This window comes from Anoplopoma fimbria, chromosome 9, assembly GCF_027596085.1.
Source record: "Anoplopoma fimbria isolate UVic2021 breed Golden Eagle Sablefish chromosome 9, Afim_UVic_2022, whole genome shotgun sequence".
Classification (NCBI taxonomy): domain Eukaryota; kingdom Metazoa; phylum Chordata; class Actinopteri; order Perciformes; family Anoplopomatidae; genus Anoplopoma; species Anoplopoma fimbria.
The window spans coordinates 23,710,320-23,731,144 of NC_072457.1; the positions used below are offsets into that span (position 1 = coordinate 23,710,320).

Below are 20,825 nucleotides of genomic sequence, written 5' to 3' on the forward strand. Positions count from 1 at the left end.
TAAAGTGTTCACACAATCAGCTGTGGGAGACCAAATGTGTATATTAAATGTATAATTAATGGCCATTATCCAATGAGGCAACACATTGTTAATGTGTATGACATACAGACAGACAGTATATGCTCTGGGATATACTGTATATTAGTATGTGAGGGTTTCCATTGCAATAGACATCATTACCTCTTCTCTCCTGTGTCGGTCTTGTACTGCAGTGGTTCCTTCCTTATTGTTGAATATATTCAGCATTTCAGCCCCAAAAATCATTGGGCACCTCCAACTTCTCCTTTACAGAAGCCTCGCCAAGGTCTGTTAGGAGAGATAAGGGTGCAATTTGTGTGTGTTCGTCTCCAAAGCATCCCAGTTCACAGATTCACATGTGTCCCTCCTGCTCATCTCCGCTGTAGAAATGTTCCTTTGCTGCGGTTCTTGTGTTTCTTACCTAAAAAGCCTGATTCTGTAATTGTGATAAGAAAATAAAAAAGAATCAGGTAGATATAGTCAGGTTTTCCTGGAGAAACTTGATTTCTTGTCCTTGTAAGAACATAAGGGTTTCTAAAGGAGTGCATGTGCTTGAGGAAGACGGAGTACGTATGGCTTCCACAGCAGTGCAGCAAGATGAAAGGAAAAATAATGAACTGATAGTTGTGCTTCTTTGTATCAAAATATATAAGTGCAACTAAAATTAGGACTGGGAATAAATAGGTTTGAGATTAAGGTTTCCAAAACTGAACAGGAGGCTGTAATTAGAGAGTCATAAGTCTGTCCAATCACTGCATCATCACTCCAAATCTTCTGAAGAACAAACAAACTAAAACTTTCCAGGCTCCCAGGCTACAGTGTCATATTATAAACCAGCCTTGATTTGAAAATAAGGTTTTGTGTAGTGGTGAAGTGACCTTGTCTTCTCTGTGCTCTGCAGGGGTGTTGATGAGCTCGGTGATGAGCACATTGTCTCGTCCGAGCCGGATGATGCTGCTGGTGAACCCACAGAGCGGCAAAGGACAGGCGCTGACTCTCTACAACAACCACATCCAACGAATGCTCAACGAGGCGGGAGTCACACACACTCTGTTCATCACCGGTGAGTAAGATAGAAAGCACAGCATGAGAATATACAATTATGCATATATATATATAAAATATAACAATTATATATATATATATATATATATATATATATATATATATAAGCTGTAAGCACTTATCCAAATTATGAATATGACAATTTTTTTGACCAGATACCTTGATACAGATATTGCGATAATATTGTGGGGTTGATTATTGTTGCTGTAATGTGGATATAATGATTAAGTTGGTAATGACAAAAAGATAGAATGCAGAATTCAGAAATTGCATAACTTAACTGTAATGCAGCGTTTACCACCAGGAAAAGACAACACTAATGCAGTATTACGATAAATCCAAAATCTAAGACAATAGCCAGTCTCATATCACAATATCAATATAACATCAATATATTGCCCAGCCCTAATTCAAAGAGAAATGTTTTATTTGGAAACAGTTTTTACTATTTTTTTAATGGCCTTTGGCAATGAGCCAAAAACAGAATTACATGCGTTGTCTGTGTGTGGGAGCTGCAGGATGAACTAGTGAAAGTCAATCCATCCCAAGGGGCCGGGCTTAATTCCACACTTGCGCAAGTGTCCTTGAGCAAGGAATGTAATCACTACCTCCTCCCCTGGATTGGATGAAACCATAAAAAGGAAACATCAAAGAAGGAGTTATCCTCCTGCACAATAATTCTTGATGATTGGCAAAAATAATTAATAAACTAGATGTTTATATTACTTAATTACACACTCTTGAAATTGTAATCTTATCATTTTTATCTCCTCAACATCATCATTAACACGTTGAATCTTATCTGACCAACGCATAATACAGCCCCGCCCACAATCGGCGCTGACAAATCTCCAAACACTTGCACAATCATACACACAGCTCAGCAGAGGCCAACAACAACAACAACAACAACAACAACAACAACACTATCACCTCCCTCCATGTCTCTGCCTCTGTCCCAGTACCCGCCTCTAGTTTAAATCCTCTTCGTGTTTTCATGCTGTCACCATCATTATGCTGATCAAGAGGCTCTGACCTATATGCATACAGATGTGTTATGTAATAAATATGTGTACACAGTGAGACACACATATGGATAAAAACATGCACATGATACATACACACACACACACACACAAATCGCACAAAATCCCCGTTTGCCATGATTTGATACCTTGATGCATTCATAATCATCACCATAATCTACACTGGGCGGTAGTGATTACATAGTGCAGTATTACACTCGCTCACTCATCCTATACTGTGTCATGCTCTCAGCCTGATCATTTCAGTTATTGCTGGAGTTTTCCCTGGTCTTTTATTTTGAGTTTCATCCTCTGACTGGGTTTGTTCATTAATCAGTGCAGTGTCGGGTAACAGGCAAAAAAACGTCTTTCATCACAGCGTGGGGTGCATAGATAGAGAAAAGAGGGCAGACAGGCAGAGAGGCATGATAAATCATCTTACTGGTACTGTGCCGTGGAAAACACACAAAAACTGAGCTTTTTGCGATTTCTGAGATGTACTTTTTGACAAGTTAATCCCGGCGAATACATAATAGATGTAATCCCCAAACCTACATCTACATGAAAAAGCATGGCTACTGAAAGAGAAATGTTGATACCGCAGTGATAGAAAATCTCTTTGACAGATAAGACTTCTAAAATAAAACTTTGACTCTGATCCCTCTGAGATGGCCCGGAATGATGCCTCAGCAGAGGAGTATTAGGTTTTTTGTTTTTTACATGCAGTCTAGTAATTCCTCAACAATTATAATAGAGCTCCATGGTACGAGAAACAATCCTATTTACATATTTCACTGGACTCGAATAATCGAATAAACATGTGATGTTTTTAATTAATAGTACATTATTAGGTCTCTGTATTAGTGAGGTCTAACACTAAGAGTCTGTAAACTCTAAATATATATTTTTAGTTGACAGTGAGTTCACCTGATCAGTCAGTGAAAACGGAGTGAGAGAAGCTACACATTTTATTGTGAATCTTAAGAAAAGTTTGTATCACTTAAGTGTCGATGTTGTAACTAATGACTTGATATGGTAAATGATTTATTGAAAACATATAATATGCAGGAGTTTCCTAAAAAACTAAATCCCTCTAAATCTTCACTTATGTGCCAGGAGAAGCGTGTGGCGGTGTCTGTATCTACAGAGACCCTGTCCTCTGCTTGCATTTCCTCTTTTCTTCTGATTTTGCTGTATTGGTGACGTTTCTAGTCATCTGCAGAGAGCCCCCCCCCCCCCCAGCCAATAACAGCATGCACAACAGTGTGCAGTTCGTATAGGTTGTCAAATAGCGATCTCATCACGCCCCTGGGAGTCTGATACTGAGGCACAAGTCCCCATTTAGCTCTGTCAGATACAAAGCGGACGTATCTGACGGATGAGAAGGTGTTGTTACATCGCTGTGTTTTCCTCTGCTCCTCTCCGTCTCCTCCGCTGTGTGCAGAGTCTGACTGGCTGTGCGTTTGTTCACACATAGAAGCAGAGTCGACATGAAGCGTGCCCCTCGGCTGCATTCATTCAAAATCAAGCAATGTGGCACCTTCCCACAATGAGCAAACATGAACAGATTATAATTTGCAAGAAATCTCCATTGCCTTTAATGAGACAGACTTCTCCGGTGTTCAGATTGAATGATTACTTTGCAACTGCATGTGATCACACACTGCTTTTCTCCAGGGGCTTCTTCATCCGTCTCAAGCCACAGCATCAATATACTTCAGATAAGAGACAGTTTAACTATCACTCCCTGATGCATTTACATATGTAACGGTGTTGGCAGTGACGACAAAGCCAAACTCACAGGTGGATCGTCGGTGGAGCTGTGTCATACTACAGCAGGATAGGAAAGTATAGCTGAGCAACTCAACAATCTATACCAACTAACTTTAGACTGGAAGGATGAGGTGTTTGGGTTTGTTTTCTTAGGTTAGTTACTACAAAGGTTTACCTGTTTAGGGTGAAATAAATCTAAATATATATAAATCCCTACGACTAAACAAACAAACTGTCAAAGTAAGCACTAGATCTATTCAAATTGACCACGCTCTATTTCAAATAACACATGACAAGTATATGAACTGAAAAGGAAAAGTTTACAAGTGTTATTTACCTCTTCAGTTGAAAGGAGATAAAAACACAAATGACACATTTTAAACTCCTTTAAAATAACAAATAACCTCTGGAAAACTAAATAAGATTATCGGTATTAAAACTAGCAAGTCAGTTAATAACTTTCAAACAATATGCAAAACTAAATTTGCTGGTACCTAAATATTAACACACACAATTAAAATCCTTTCCATGTTTCTTTGGCAACTTTTACCACCATCATCCTCAACAGAGCAGAAACACACAAAGGTGCTGTACAGTAGTAGCTTCAATTTTAATTACTGAGACTTATATTGACCAATCAAACACAAGAGCTGAAACTAAAGGCACAATCTGTGTTTTCTATATTTACTTTACCCCACTGTTTGCATTCAATGTTGTTGAACTGTTCATTATAACTACTTCTTCAACTATTTACGTCTTACCTCGTTTATGCCCAATTTAATTATTTCTTTAATAAAAATAAAAAAATCTTTCAGTTTAAATGCCTTCCTGAATTATTTTTCATCAAACTAACTTTTAGTTTTGTTTTAACCCCTTACTTTTACATCGAGCTACAATGCATAATGCCATTCAGATGTGTACTATTGAAAATATCAGTAGCACACCATCAGGGCCCTCAGTGTTACTGTATATTATTGGATTATTGGATTAATAAAACTGATACATTAACATGTAAGCTGCATTTTAATGTTCTAGCAGTTTAAGGTCATCCATTAATTAAGAAATAAAAAAATGCATCATATTTAGAAAATGAATCCAATGTTTGGCATGTGAAATCTTGATATGCAAAGTTACTGTAGCTTTAAAATAAATGTAATGGAGTAATAAGTCCAATATGGCCCTTTGAAATACAGTTGAGTAGAAGAATAAAGTATGGGGGCTAACGCTACATTCCTACTAGCTTGTAAACTAGTTAGCCAGACGACATTTTAACATTAGCTGCTTACTTTAGAGAATACAGACAAACTGTTAAATCGACTCCTCACATTTTCACTCGTTTAAAAAAAAAAATGTAAGAGACAAAACAACCCTCTTAAGTCAGTAGTAGGCCTATGTCTCAGACTAGGATCTCATGAAGATCATTTGCTCAGCTATTATTTCACATTTGTTTTTTTGGGTAAGCTTTTAGCGAATAACTGAAACACACCCAATTGACTACTGAAAACATGTGTTTTATGCTAATATGTTTGGCCATAACGCTTGCTTAACAGCATGTCTATCTGTTCTTGTGCATCACTGCCTTCGGCCGGACGCCTTGTATGTCGATGCTAACCAAAGTAGACTCACTCATTATGGGATCCTTGGCTGTGTAGCAGCTGTGGGCACTGCCAGGGGTGGAGGACAGATGAAGGATGACTGCACTGCTGTGGGAGTCCGATCCAGAGAGAGAGAGAGTTTGTTATAGTGAGCATCTATATGTGTCTATGTGGTGGTAAAGACGGCACACTGAATCCTCTCAGGCGGTCTCCCTCGCTGCTCGGGCATCCTGAGATGTCTGTCACACAGTATTAATTAAACGACAGCAACATGCTCGTCTTCCTCTCGTTCTCGGCCTCATCTGCTCAGTACGAATTACAAATATTTACCAGAGGAGACAGATATCTCCTTGAACAACCTTTTTTCTGCTGCTCATTTTTTTCTCTTCTATTTCTCTTTTCTTTTTTTTTTTTAAATGGCAACCATCCACATTCTCTCATAAAGAACATCATGGCTCATTTAACAAGGTGTTGGAGCTCATTTAGGAACAATAGCAACTATCGTTTGAACAAGGAAGACCGCAATCTTTGAAAAAGATACTACTAAATAAGGAAATATGTTTGCATCATAGCAAATGTAGGGCGCAACGTTTTTTGGTGCTTTGCTCACACTAGGAACCAAACGTTAGGATATCTCTGCCGCTGCTGGTTCAAATTTGAATATTGTTTTTGTGTTGTGGTTTGTCTTTTGCAAGTACCCAAATGTTATGAGCGTACAATAGGCCAGGTACGTTTTCAGAGTATCCTTTTAGAGAATATCAGAGGAAAACAGGGAGGCAAAATATTTCACATTCCCTTTCGGTGACTTTTTGACTTTTCTGTGAAAGTGAAAGTTTTTTTTTTTTTTTTTTTTTTTACTTCATCTGACTGGAAACCGGCAGAAAAGATGGATCTAAGAGAGAGGGATCCTGAACAGGTCCGTCCCATGTTTTGACTGTATCCGTCTTTTCTCATGTGTGACTTTAGTAAATCACTAAACTGTAGACAAGTCTCCCCACCATGACTATGTGACTCAAAAGCAATCATTTCCAGGATTGTACTCGTTTAACGTGGTTGTTACCACTTCACATAATTGCTGCTTGTTGTAAATACACTTTCTAAAGTTGAACTATATCTTGATTGTCGCTTAATTTAGTTAGTTTTTTTTTCCTGCCTGGCAGACCACAACAGATTTCCCATGTTTAAAGTCTTAGCTGATCCCGGTTCAGGCGTGGCTGAGGAAGTGTCTTTCAGCGCCTGTAGCCTTTGGTACAACCCATTCCAGTCTCTCTGGATCTGTGATGAGGCGTGTGTCTATTACTGTCTGTGCAACTGCACACTGGGAAAAAAAACACTTAAACTTGGTCACATGTTTGAGGACAGTGGGGTAAAAGTAAAACCTCCACCTTAGAACAATAACTTGCAGTTACACACCCTTGCACAACTCTTTTCTATTAATAAACACTTGACACTTTGATAACATACTTGTTTTAACATACTCTTATTTGATTGTTTACCAAATTTTATTGTAAATTTTCATATATTGTATTTCTATGTCTTTTAATTGGCTGTTGACCAATCATTTTGACTATGCAAACATGGCATATACAGCCAGTCCACAGCTATTTAGTGGCATCTGCTGTCACCTGCATGATGTAAATGATCAGTTAGTCCAGCTTCAGGACTCAACTACAGGTGGCGATGGTGACACGCTGGCATCAAGGTCTTGTCAGGGGAAAATATCACACCAAAAAAGTCATTAAAAATGTCAGAGTAAAAATTAGCACAGTCCCACCTGAGGCGCTCCCTTGTGTGCGTGTGTGTGTTTGAGAGCGACACTGCAAGCTAGATTGTGTGTGTGCTTTGCATGTACAAGTGTGTGTCCTTCTCTGTGTTGCTGCTCCCTCAGGCACCTCCTGGCAGCTGACCGACCTGTCGTTTACACTCATTCGTCCCGAAGCCAGCCACACGCACGCACACGACGAAAAGGCAATGTTTTTTAAACTATCACCACCTGCTGTCATTTAGCTCTGCAGTTATTAGGCGGTGCTGTTTGAAGGGAGCTGCAGTCAGGATGTGTGTGACAGCGGGGAGGAGATTCATCTGGAGCTGCAGAAGTTTAGTGGGAGGATTATTATATTCCTTTATTGATCCCCATGGGGGAAATTCAAGGATACAAGGTTCGCTAGAGGACAGAGCTTCAGTTAGCATGCGTGCTCCTAAACCATCACAACGTGAGAAAGTTATCACCCGACTCTGCACCTCCCCTCGGCTTTAAGGAGCTTCGCAGCAAGTTTCAGCTCATCCAAATAAATTATTATTATTGCTCGATATCTGCTCGATGTGTAAATAACCCCCCCAAAAATTCTTATTTTTGTTTAAAAATCAGGCATTGCAAGATTGAAAAATAAACACATGCTGACATTAGAAATAGTTATTATCTACTCCAGGAAATAATGGGATCGCTCATGAGTATGCGCGCGTGTGTCCGTGAGTGAGTATCTTTGTGTCTGTCCACAGCAAATCTGGCATTCTGCTGCAGCAAACTGCTTAATATTTTTGGTTGGCCAATTATAACTGCATGTTCAAGGACCTCTTATGGTTGCAGTGACTCACACTTTCTACAAGCACCTTTAGTTGCCTCTTTTATGCTGCCTCCCTATACTCCCTATGCTTGATTGGCCCCCGGCTGAGACACAGTGGGGGGAAACCATAGACTGTATGTCTTTGGGGAAAACAGTTTTCCCACTTATATTGTTTTGGCCAGTGTGTTTGGCTAACTGCTAATGGAACTACACACACACAGCTGACCGCATTACCGCCGCTCAGCTGCTGCTCTGCGGCCAGACGCAGTTATTCTGTGGCTTTTTAGTGGGCATCAACCTCACATTTTCAAGTGTGTTGTTAAAAAAAATAGACTTGAAGCCTAAATAAATGCTTTAGGTTGTAGTTTTTAATCCTCTAAATAAAAAGGCAAGTAAGTGAACAATGCTGCTTGCAAATGGTCAGATATTTATACACGTTGGAAAGAAGAAGAGCAGTTTCACTTATCCCCACAGGAGCTTACTCATCTTTGTATACTTCTAAAACTGTGCATCATCACAGTCCAGGCTGTGACCAGAGGCCAGCAGAGGTCTGTATGACTGTAATGAGTTAGTCACCATCCACTGCCTCTACCCACAGAGAGAGACTCTACCGCACTCCTCTCCTTTTCTTACCTCAGCTACATCACTTATCTGCGTCCCCGGTATGTGTTTTACCTCACTGCGTCGTTTTGACATTATCAATCTGTCTGATGAGGGGAGCTGCATACTAAAGCTGCTCTCAGCTCTCCTCCTCCCAACACACTGCAGTGTCACTGCTCTACAACTTTGGGCCTTTCAATCCCTTTTACTTTACAGCCTCTGCATAGATAAGGAAATGTGATGTGACTGGACTGATAAAGAGGAATTGATTCCTTTATTCTGCAGAGTTTCGGAGAAGGGAAGGGAAGAAGACAGTTTGAGAAATCAGATCCCTCTCCAGAGGACTCTGGAGTGTGTGTGTGTGTGTGTGTGTGTGTGTGTGTGTGTGTGTGTGTGTGTGTGTGTGTGTGTGTGTGTGTGTGAGGACGATCCCTGTAAAGTCTGGATGATTTGTGGGCCTTTAAAAATGTAGAACCTTTCAAAAGTAATTTATATAAATAAAAGGTAATAGAATATTATTTTCTAGACCTGTTGGGTTTTTATCTCCCACCAGGACAGGTTCAGTGTTACTCCATGTCCAATATTGTAGCTGCCTGAACCAATATGGCTAACACTACACTATGTATTGATTAGTAACGTACTGTAGCTAAGAGCTTCCTCAGGGCAGATCTGCTGTATCTTTCTGTGTAGGGTTGCATTATTAACTGTTGCTATAGCTGGGATGATTAGGAGCCCTGTTCTCTTCCTGCAGGATGATAGTTAGGCTGTCTAAACGTTTTTGTTGCTCAACCTTTAACAAATTCCATGTCTGAAAAACCAGATGTTCAGCTCAGACTCATCAAATATACCTGCAGCAGAAATATCTGCTCAACCTGGCTACATACAAATCGTGATTCCAGCACCGGGTTACCATTGGACGAAAATAAAAGTCATACATACTGCATGAAAAACAGTCATTACAGCGAGGAGCAAGAGGACATTTTACTGACTCCTCTTTGCTGAGATAAAACACTTTTTATTAGGGGACTGGTATTAATTCCCCTTGCGGCAGCTCTACAGACGATAATCAATTAATTTATGGTCCTTTTTCTCATTCTCTTAGAGGCTGTGGTAACGGCTGATATAGTCTTTAAAGAAACATGTCAAATGCTTCAGGGCCTTGGTTATACATTTTTAACACGGCAAAGAAAAAGCACCCAGCTGTGCACGTCAAGTATGCTGCATCTGCCATATGATAAAGAATAATATCAATATTCCATCACAGATCAGAATGAAGGCTGTTTTTAAAAGTGAGATAAAAATGAAGAAGAATGATGTGAGAGAGTTGAGACAGAGGGATAAAGCTTCCAGTGTTGCTGAGCCTCAGCAGGTGGAGTGGGGGGGGGGTGACTGAAGTTGTGATAGTCTGAAACGCTTCACCGACTTTGTTCACACCTCACAGCGCTCCTCCTGCCCTTTCACCTGCAGACGGAGGACAGGCAGACGGACAGATGCATCCCTCCACACACATGAAAACAGACCGCAAAATGTGTACGCCGGATTCAACTGAGCCTCACATACAGTTAGAAGGTTCATCAGTTAGCCTTCAGAAAAGCCAGTTAGGCAGGAGTCAGATCATTATCAACCCCTGCTTAAGCTCAACCATCTCCAAAAAAAAACAGGCAACCTTATGAAGGTTTCTCTACAGTGACTTTGGTAACATGTTATTTTCCTAGTCCGTTATTTCCTAATTATTTCTGAGGAAGGTTCCTGGAAGAAAATATAAAATGTAAATGTATTTCCTTGAAACCCGAGTAAATATTCTTTTTTTTTTTTTTTTTTTTTTTTTTTTGCGCGTGTTCAGCTGACCTGCTGTCCACTGAGTAGAAGATTCTCTAGGAGATTCAAGCAATTAGTTGGGACTAATTAATTGAAAGTGAACCAATTAAAGACTCTCTCTTTAATTAGTACAAAATAACAAAGTTCTTTCCGGGAAACTTCTAGGAAATTACAGACCCGTAAAGTGAATAAATAATATAGAGGAAATGTTCTGCCAAAATACTTTTAACATTTACTCCTCTGTGTTTTTAATAACCGTCTATGTTTAATAGTCCCTGCGCACACTGATGACTTTAGGAGGAAGCCCTGTCACCAAATCCCCACTTCATCAGATCAATGAGCCTCAGGTTAATTTGACGGAGTGCTCCTGGGTAATTTAGTTGTTCTGATCTAATTGGCAGCGTGGTCGACGCTTCATTTAAGACCATGTATCAGCTTTCACTCCCACGGTGACACTCGCTTTGGCAATTAGGACTAGGACTCGAGATCCTAATCTTTCATCTCATTCAATATGTGTGAAGTTTTTCAACACAATGCAGCATTTCAGGTAGACGCAACTTAAATTTCCTCGTGCTTGGACAAGGACAATAGAGTTCTTGATTCATTGGTTGACGCCATTGTTCAAATAAGAAGTACGTATTATTGTCAAGTGCAACTTGAGCTGCTGATATCAAACACCTGCGATGTCCTCGGGTGAGACACCGAATGCCTCTCTCACCAGAGCTGACCTTGACCTTTGACCTTTCTGTGGAGGACGCTGACAGGACAATGTTCTCTTTTACTTTCTTAAATATAAAAAAAAATCGAAAACACACTTTACATTAATGTGTGTGTGTTCATGTTTGCAGAGCGGCAGAACCACGCCAGAGAGCTGGTGAAGGAGGCCGACCTGTCGCAGTGGGACGCTTTGGTGATCATGTCTGGAGACGGACTTCTGTTTGAGGTAAAGAGAGTCACGTTCGCTATATTCACATCCTCACACACTGAGGGGGTTTACATTAGTGCAGCACGCTAAAAGTCAACACTTCTGTCATCATTAGAAAGCTCCTACTGTGTATCAGGATGATAATGATCAATTATAAAACGTTTTCAGAAAGAAATGCCTCTGAGACAAATCAAATGTTTCACGTGCTTCCAGTGCAGTTTCCAATTTTAAATTTGCATCAAATAGTGTTTTAGGTTAATTTTATCTGAAGCCAAATCTCTTGATTCAACAGAATTCTTTTGTTTAACAAAGTTGCTTTACAACAAGCACATATTTCCATCTTTAAAAGTGACATTTTAACACTGAATGAAACTCATGGAAATATATTCAGTTTTTACAGCGTTGCTCGTGTTTGTCTGTGAAATATATATGAGGTAAAAATATTAAATTACTTAAAACCTCAAGGAAGTCTGCTGGTTCGGACACAATGATCACTTCGGGGATTTTGAAATTGTGCCGGGAACTTTTCCCCATTTTATGACATTTTATAGACCAAACTGGGCTGGATATCATTTGAATTTTTAATACATTTTAAATTTTCATTTCTTCTATACTTGAGTTTAAAAACTAAAGCGTCTACTGCTTCTTTTGATGAATGAAAAAAGGGTTTTGTATAAAAACAAGCAGCGGTACATGAACATTGCACGAATAAATAGTCTAAAAATTCCAAAAATAAAATGGTTTTCAAAAGATAAGTTAACAACAGTGTCATAAAAGCATTGATGTTTGATACACAGCCCTTTGTGCTAGAAAACATTCACTACTTAGTATCTATTTCTTTCTGTCTGCCTGATCAAAGCTGTGTGCTCTGTGTTTGTCAGGTGATAAATGGTCTGCTGGAGAGACCAGACTGGGAGGAGGCGATCCGGATCCCGCTGGGTATCCTACCTGGAGGATCAGGCAACGCACTGGCTGCATCCGTACATCACTACTCTGGGTGAGCAACATGAAGAATAATGAACAAAAGCACCATTGTACTGCAGAAATACTTTGCCGTGCTGCGGTTATGATAATGTCTCTCTCATTGCTGCACACGCACACCAAATGATTTACTGTAGTAGAGCTTCAGTAAACAAAATGTTTACTAGTTAATTGCAAATAATTGTTTAAATCATTTTTCAAGCAAACATTCCGAACTTTTGCTGGTTCCAGCTTCCTAAATTTGTGTTATTATTTTTGTCTTACATGATAGTAAGTTTGAATATTTTGGACTGTTGTTTGAGTAAACAATACTTTTGATATTGAATAAACTTAATGATTAATCAGTTAATCAAGAAAATAAATAGTAGATTGATCAACAATTAAAATAATGAGTAGTTGCAGCTCTTGTCTGTAGATAAGAACAATACAAGTGTTGAAGCTTTGGGGAAATCTACATATCGGCATGATTAACCCACAACATAGTGCTCTACAGAAACCAGTCTAACCAGTGAGGTAGCATATCTGGGCCACATCATAGCAGGCGCAGTGCTGGGTTTCATTGGCATGAGTAGGCATAGTACGAATACACAGCGTGCAGATAAATCCAGTTTAAATCAGATTACGCAATGGGTAGTGTTTCTGAACAAACAATGTGATTAGTGTTCTGAAGATACGTCAGTTTATCCACCCTCTGAACCAGACAAAGGAAACTAATGTGGCCAATAAAAGTAGTTCTGTCTGTTTTTATTCTCACGTGCAGAATGTAAAGTTAAGCTCTGAGGACAGCTACTGAAGCTGTAACGATTAAAACAATAATCTGTAGTGTTTTTATCCTTTGTTTTACTGAGCTGCATGGGCCAGCCTTCTGGGGCTTTTTCAGTCTAAAACACACTCATCTATCAATTATTAATGATTTGCTCATTTGAGTGATTGTTTGGAGTTCATTCAGCCAGAACAAAGAACAGAAGGGAGAAGTTGAAGGACAGAAAGAAAAAAAAAAAGCAGGAATAAACCAAAGATCAACAATAGCAACAGATCAGGTTCAGAGGTGAAGAAAACGTCTGCCTCGTCAGAGATCCCACAGTCACTATTACTCAGCATTAGTACTAGTTTACTCAGTAGTGAGTGAAGATGACATATCAAACATTTGTACGAAATTTAGCCTAAGTTCTGGGATAAATGCTAACGTCAGCATTGCAACATACAGTAGTTTAGTGTGTTGGCATGCTAGCATTTGCTAATTTGCACTAAGCACAAAGTACCTAAGGCTGCAGGAATGTTGTTAGTTTTACAGCTCGTAAATGAAAGTACAGGATAAACTGAAATGTTGACTGGATGACTGCGCCGGAGGAAATGTCAGGGATCACCAGAATCATTAGGAGTCATCAATTTTGTCACGGAAATATTTCCCAAAATAGTCCAGACTGAAACAAAGAAAGCGTCCATAGAGCCCCAAAAAACTGAACACATAAAAGAGAGCACGAGTTGTAAAAGGCTAAACATGTTTAATATCCGTCTATCTCTTTACCTTTATATCTGCTGTGACACCTCTGATGGCGCCACAGTTTGTGGTGCAGGAAATGTTCTGTGTCGGGACTGTATGATGGAATATTATATTACTTCACTGCTCTGTTGTTTGTGTTCCAAACACTCTGCCCTTTCTGCTCTGAAGTCACCTGGTGGAATTTATAAAACCTCACGAAATGCTTTGGGGCTCTTCCTTTTTAAGCTGCTCCTACTGTTAGTAGGTCACTAAGCTTTATCTTGCCCTTTTACCATTTTATTTATTTTTCCTAATCTGTCATTCTGTATTTGGTATATTTTCTTTTTTGCTTGGTAGCAACCTTTGCGTTAGCCTTTGTGCTGCAGTTTGGGCTTTCTTTTCTCAGTGGGATTCCTGACCAAACAAAGGATAAATTAATGTTAAAGTCACTATACAATTTAAATAAACAAAACACCGTACGCTGATGGTTCCGTCTTCACCAAAGAGCCACATTCATACATCACTTCGACTGCATCTGCCGATCAGCTTCTCATCAAACAATGCTCTTCCATCCAGAGCGGCAGCAACAATGAGAGGAAGAGACCAGACTCTGTATTGTTTGCTCTCCTCTCACACATCCAGAACATCTCTCCCCCCCTCTCTCTCTCTCTGCTGCAGGCCGTCCTGCAGTGGCCAGAGTGTGCTTGGTATTATTCCCTGCTGAGTGGCAGCTAGAACATATTTGGTATTATGCATAGCTGTGAACAGGTTCGCTGAGTGAGAGTTTAATATGTTTTCTGTACGCAAACATGATGAGCACAAGCTGGAACATCATCTGAACGCTGACAGATGTGATGCTTTGATGTGAGTGAGAGTCTCCCTCCTCTGGTGGCTCATAGATACTGCATAAGGAGCTTTAAATAGAAGGAAGGGATCTGTACAAATGAGGAGCTTATTTAAACCCAGTTGCTGCTTTATTAGATACACCCTCAACAAAAAAAAAATGCAGTCCAATAGATCACTCCTACAGTAAATCAAACCTTCATAAAAGGTCACGCTGTTGAAAGTTTAATTTAGCTGAAAGGTGGCCCCTGTGACTAATATATTGTTTTATTAGACATCATTTTATAGTTATAGCTGGTTTTAAACTTTACGACTTATTTATATACAGTTAGTTAGTTTAGTCTTAAGGATACCAAAGTAAATCTGAGCGGTCCTGAGAGGATTAATGAGGTAGTAAAGAGGACGAAACAAAAGAAAGAAGCCAGGCTACACAGATTTGTATTGATGTATCATCTGGGAACATAAATTAGGGAAATAAGTCTTCGGAGGAACTCTTAGACATCTGAAATATACGGCAAGAGGCCCCAAATAGACGCTGAGGTCACGGACCAAAGACGGTTTGGAAACTACACCTTAAATATTTAACAGTGTGCTGTGTGTTTATAACTTTTCTACCATTCTAACTGTTGGATGGAATGCTAAAAACATTGGTACCGACATTCATGTCCCCCTCAGGATGAATTGTGTTTGTGCTTAAGTGATCCTTAGACTCACCTAGCGCCACCATCAGGTCAAAGTTTCAGTAGTCTAACATGTTTGCTTTATAACTAAATACATGCAAAATGTATGGCATTCATAAAACCCCTTAGCTGTACTTTGTGATGTGCTAATAAACGGATGTTAGCATCATAGAAATAGAGTATTTCAATGGTTAGTATGCTAACAGGCTAGACAAACTGTAAAAATCCAAATTGTAAGCATTTGTAGCGGAAAATGGAAACGCTCAACTAAAAGTACTCGTACCTTAACATTGTACATAAGAATAATGCTTTCCAGCACTGATTCTCAGGTGCAGCAGGCGAGTTGTACATCTTGTTATTTCTTGAGCGTTTTACCAATGATTCAAATGATCAGATAGAAACAGAGCCGTAGGAAATGGAGAGGAGACTGTTTGGATTGTCGGACTGGTAAATAAATTCAGGATGATGAATATGGAGATACGTATCTGCAGGGCCACTGCTAGTGAACTCCACTGAGACATCCAGTCATCACTGTAATTGGCTGTGGGTGGTACCAGCAGGCTAATCTGTCTGTGTGTGTGTGTGTGTGTGTGTGTGTGTGTGTGTGTGTGTGTGTGTGTGTGTGTGTGTGTGTGTGTGTGTGTGTGTGTTTTGGGGGTGTTATCATGACCTTCCACCTCTGTCTCCGTTGTTCCAGATGGGGCTGTCTTTGTTGTCTGACCGGCCTGTCATGTCTGAAGGCCCATAAGCTGATTCTGTCCCACCTCTAACATTTGCCGCTGAGACTACTGGTTAACTGAAATCCCCCCCCGTCTCTCCCTATACTCCCCCACCTTCACCCCACTCCCGTCATATCTCAAAGGGCCTCCTCCCTGCTTATCTACCCTCTCTGGGTTATTTTTCTGATCATACAATAAGGTCACAGTTACCCCAATATTGTATAACACTCCTCGTACATCGTACATCACACACACACACGAGCCACGACCCATTTCCTAACCCAAAACATTAAGCGGTTTTATTTTTGGTGTCTGCATCTGATTTTTGAAGCTAGATTCTTAATTGTGGCTCCTTCTGGAGAACTGCCAGAGGGCTGAAATGATTGTCTGATCCATTGTTTATTGAGGAACTTGCCGCTACTCTCTGTTTTGTATAACTGAGAAATAAAAATGGTTTACGGGCTGATGATCGGACAAAATATGTTATTTAGCCACATGACCTTTGGCTACATGATCATCTATCACCATTTCCTGACATCTTGACTGAAATATATATCAATACTGAAAATAACCATCAGTTTAAGCCCTTGACTGGGGTCGATTTTGGATCTGGTGCATCTCTGCACAGTAAAGGAGAATTAACTTTACACCATTTAATTAGATCCGCTGCTGCCTTGAAGACCAGTTAAAGTCTGAAAGCTGTAAACACAGCCTGTCACACTGTCAAGTGCATTTGGTCGTAAACATCAACTTAAAGTAAAGGTTGTTGGGTGAAGGCTGTTGTTTTGTTTTAGAAATCAGACCTCACTTCACTTTGTGAGCTGCAGCAGAACTCTGCAGAATTTGGTTCTCTTCATGTAATCAAGTGGGACATGCAGAGGTTGTGAGCTTTGTAAACATTGTCTTACCAGAAACACACAGAAGGGAATAAATTATATATTATTGCATTTTAGTTCTGGTTAGTTTCCTTTTCACTCAGACTTTTTACAAAGGAACCAAGAGGAGTAAACAAGTGGAGCCACCTCAGGGGAGTAGAGTAAAACATTTAACTAAAAAATATCGCCATGAAACTTCCCCAGTTGATTTCTAACTTTAACACAACATATTTGTTTGTATTACGAATTTCCTGAAATGTTATGTGTAATACTGCAAATAATGCATTATTTATCATCTGCTCACTTTAGGAGAATTCAGGAGAAATCTTCTGTCCAAAATAGACAAAGTAGTAAAGTAAACCCTGAGTTGTATTTTGGATGTTATGGAAGCACAGTAGCCCTAAATCTCAAAATTGACCAGACTGACATCCCGAGTAACATCCTGCATCCTCAGGATCCACGTGAGGATATCAAATCAGAAGTCTATGTGTAAGCGGTGTTGTCTGCGTTGTGTTGGAGAAGGAAGAGACCCGAGACTGGACACCCTTTGCAGGCGGTCTCCGTTTATTGTCTTTATGCCAAACTGGCAGATCTCTCCAATGCATTATATCAACACAAGGGGAGAGGTGAGGGCAGGGGACAGCAGATATGGGGGGGGGGGGGCAAAGAAACTGGGGGAATAACACTGGAGTCTAAACCGTTCCACTTATTAAATAGTGGATCTATAACATGTCAGGTTATGACTATTTACATATATTTTGTGTCATTAAAATACAACATTTTAACAGTGAAATTGACTCTGTTACATATGCAGCGTTTTACTGCTTCTGATGTGTATTTTTGTTTTTTGGGGTGATATGAAGAGCTCAATGAGAAATAACAGATTAGAGGCATTGCTATAATTATCAGACTGCAAATCGACCTCATGTTATGAATAATGTTTATACCGGGTAGAGACTGGACTGCGCGCTCCGCACGGACACGCGCATGTCTGGTCCAGTAATGATGCGGGTTTTAATACTGTCACGCACTTTTAAAACAATATAAGTTATATTAATATGTTGGTGAGATTCTGAACTGATGTTTTGCCCTTTTTAAGATATCATTTTGAACTTTTTCGGTGCCTTAGATTTGGGGAATATTAACAAACTTTAACTTTTTTTCCATTTAACCCATTCAAGCCAAAGTGCTCACGTTTCTCTGGTAAATGTCAAAAAAATATATAACTTTAAATCACGTGATAGAGACATTGATATTGTCTTCATGCACACAATGACCACGTGTTAATCAATTAACGTCACTCACCGCTCGTTGCCTCCAGGATAATCCGCAAACCCCGAAAACCGACTAAAATCTTGATTAATTGAAGTAAAAGGTTTAACAAAAGCATAACTATGTGACAAATAAACAAACCCACACACAACAGGTGGAGTATAACCCAGCTGTCTGCTCGGTGCTTCACAAACACCTATTTCCGCAAATATCTTGCAATGTAAATCACTTCCGCCTGATTACGCATGCGCAAATGGTCATTTAAAGGGTAAAGTATTCCTTTGATAATACACCTCATCTCACCCAGTCACTCATATGAATAACCTTTTATTTTATTTTAGAATTTATTTAAAAAGAAAGTCTCTTAAAATAGGTAATTTTCCTTTACGAGACAGAATTGGCGAAAACAATGGATTTTATGATTAATTATGATTTAACCCTTTCATGCATAGAGGTCACTACAGTGGACGGCTATTCAAATGTTGTCTTGTAGTGGTTTTGATGGCATAGTTGCACATCAGCCACTACAGTGAGCGCTGTTGTAGTGGCTGATGTGCAACTACGCCATCAAAACCCATGAATATACAAGAACACAACATTTGAATAGCCGTCCACTGTAGTGACCTCTATGCATGAAAGGGTTAATGATTCATATTATGGCAATTCAAACACCCTTCCCATGTAATTCATATGAGCACAGCTTCTTAACTCTGTAGGTCAGATCTCACTAGAAGGCTGATGGTCTCCGATGTTTCCAGGATGTCCAGCTCTGACTAACTCCTCATGTCTCCTCCTTGGTTCCTCCAGAGCCTCCCTGGTGTCCACTGAGGAGCTCCTGATCAGCTGTGGTTTCCTGCTCTGTCAGGGCCTCGTGGCCCACATGGACCTGATCTCCATCCAGCTCTCCTCCGGCCCTCGTCTCTTCTCCTTCCTGTCGCTGGCCTGGGGCTTCGTGGCCGACGTGGACATAGAGAGCGAGAAGTACCGTCACGTCGGAGCCGCCCGGTTCACCGTCGGCACGCTGGTGAGGCTGGCTTCTCTCCGCGTCTACAAGGGCAAGATGGCCTACCTGCTCGCCACCGAGGACGACTACAGCAAGGACGAGGGTTCAGGAAATACCATGACGCTGCATTGCAACAGTCAGGCTTCCTCCCTGGCTCCGTCCAGAGACTCTCCCTGCCAGAACACCTTCCACAACTCCTGCCACTCCAACAACTCCCTGAAGGCGAGGAGGACGGAGAGCACGCCTTGTCGAAGCGCCTCCGAAGCCAACGCCGGCCCGCATGACTCCCTGCTGCCTCCTCTGGACCAGCCGGTGCCCAGCGACTGGGTGGTGGTGGAGGAGGAAGAATTTGTCCTCATGCTGGCCATGTACCAGTCCCACCTGGCGGAGGACCTGTTCGCAGCACCGGAAGCCACCTCGGACGACGGAGTCATCCATCTTTTCTACGTCAGGGCGGGGATTTCACGCGCAGCGCTGCTGAAGCTGTTCCTGGCTATGGAGAAGGGGACACATATGGTTACTAACTGTCAACATCTGGTGCACGCTAAGGTGCGGGCGCTCAGGCTGGAGCCACTTTCACCCAAAGGGATAATAACAGTAGATGGAGAAGTGGTGGACTACGGACCGGTGCAAGCAGAGGTACACAGAGGCCTGGCGAGGTTAATCACTGGATGAACTAACATCACGGCTGCTGTTAGAGGCCCAATAAACACAGTTTAGCATTTCAAATCAGAAATGTAGGAGCAAAGCAATGAATGTAAGACTCATTCACCGTTACCCACAACGTTATAGCCTCCCATCGGTACATAGACAACACATGTTTCAGAAGGAAATCATGCACTATTAAGACAGAGAGCTTTTTATGGAGACCCAAAGTGTTCAATATTAAATAAATAGTAAGGCATCCTGAAATGAATAATCAGATTCATCAATGCATACAAGATAGAAAATATAACCATGAAGTTGTTATTAGTACTTTTACAAATTATTCTTTCATCCTGCTTCTTTTCACAATAAGAGGCTTTTTGACAGACTTTTATTTTAAGCGGTCCCTTTTCCACACACGATTAAGAGATAAAGACTTAACAAGGAACCCTCCTGAAAAAGATATTATTTTATGGTGTCCACAAAATAAGATGCCATCTTTCAGGATTGCAGGGGCTCTGTACTTTTAAACAGGCTTTTGAAAAACATTATTAATAAAAAATAAAAAACCTGCAGGAATAAAGCGAAAATGGCCTGCAATAAACTCTTATTGTGAGAATAAACAGGATCGAATTTCACAATAATGCACTGAGGTTTAAAATGTATTGAATAGTTTCAGTGTATTTATTGAATATTGAACACTTTTGGACTGCGTAGCCGCGGTTGAACTTTCTGCAGACATGTCTGCTTCACTTCAGAGATCAAACACAGTCAGACACACGTTTCATCATCTCATGATGAAGTGTTTGGAAGTAAGTCCACCCACATCTTCAGCCTCCAGTATTTCATCTAGTTTATCGCTGCATGGAGAGGATTTCCTCTCTGTGCTGAAGCTGATGTATCAACATGAATTATGGCAGGGTGGGATTTATGCCTTCATG

The 20,825-nt window shown here is 40.5% G+C and overlaps 1 protein-coding gene across 1 annotated transcript; it reads left to right on the plus strand.

Annotated features, from left to right (window-relative positions):
- The first annotated feature begins 902 nt into the window (after nt 1–902).
- Nucleotides 903–20,025, plus strand: LOC129096202 (sphingosine kinase 2-like). The gene is made up of 5 exons (XM_054604908.1): nt 903–1,081; nt 11,307–11,401; nt 12,265–12,380; nt 19,044–19,311; nt 19,462–20,025. The coding sequence occupies exons 1-5, from the start codon at nt 928–930 to the stop codon at nt 19,912–19,914; spliced, it is 1,086 nt and encodes a 361-aa protein (XP_054460883.1). The 5' UTR covers nt 903–927; the 3' UTR covers nt 19,915–20,025.
- Nucleotides 20,026–20,825: the final 800 nt, after the last annotated feature.

Coding starts and splice junctions, on each gene's coding strand:
- LOC129096202 (XM_054604908.1), top strand. CDS start 928: ATGAGCTCGGTGATGAGCACATTGTCTCGTCCGAGCCGGATGATGCTG. Junction 1,082..11,306: donor ACACACTCTGTTCATCACCG/GTGAGTAAGATA, acceptor TCATGTTTGCAG/AGCGGCAGAACCACGCCAGA. Junction 19,312..19,461: donor GCAAGATGGCCTACCTGCTC/GCCACCGAGGAC, acceptor AACTCCCTGAAG/GCGAGGAGGACGGAGAGCAC.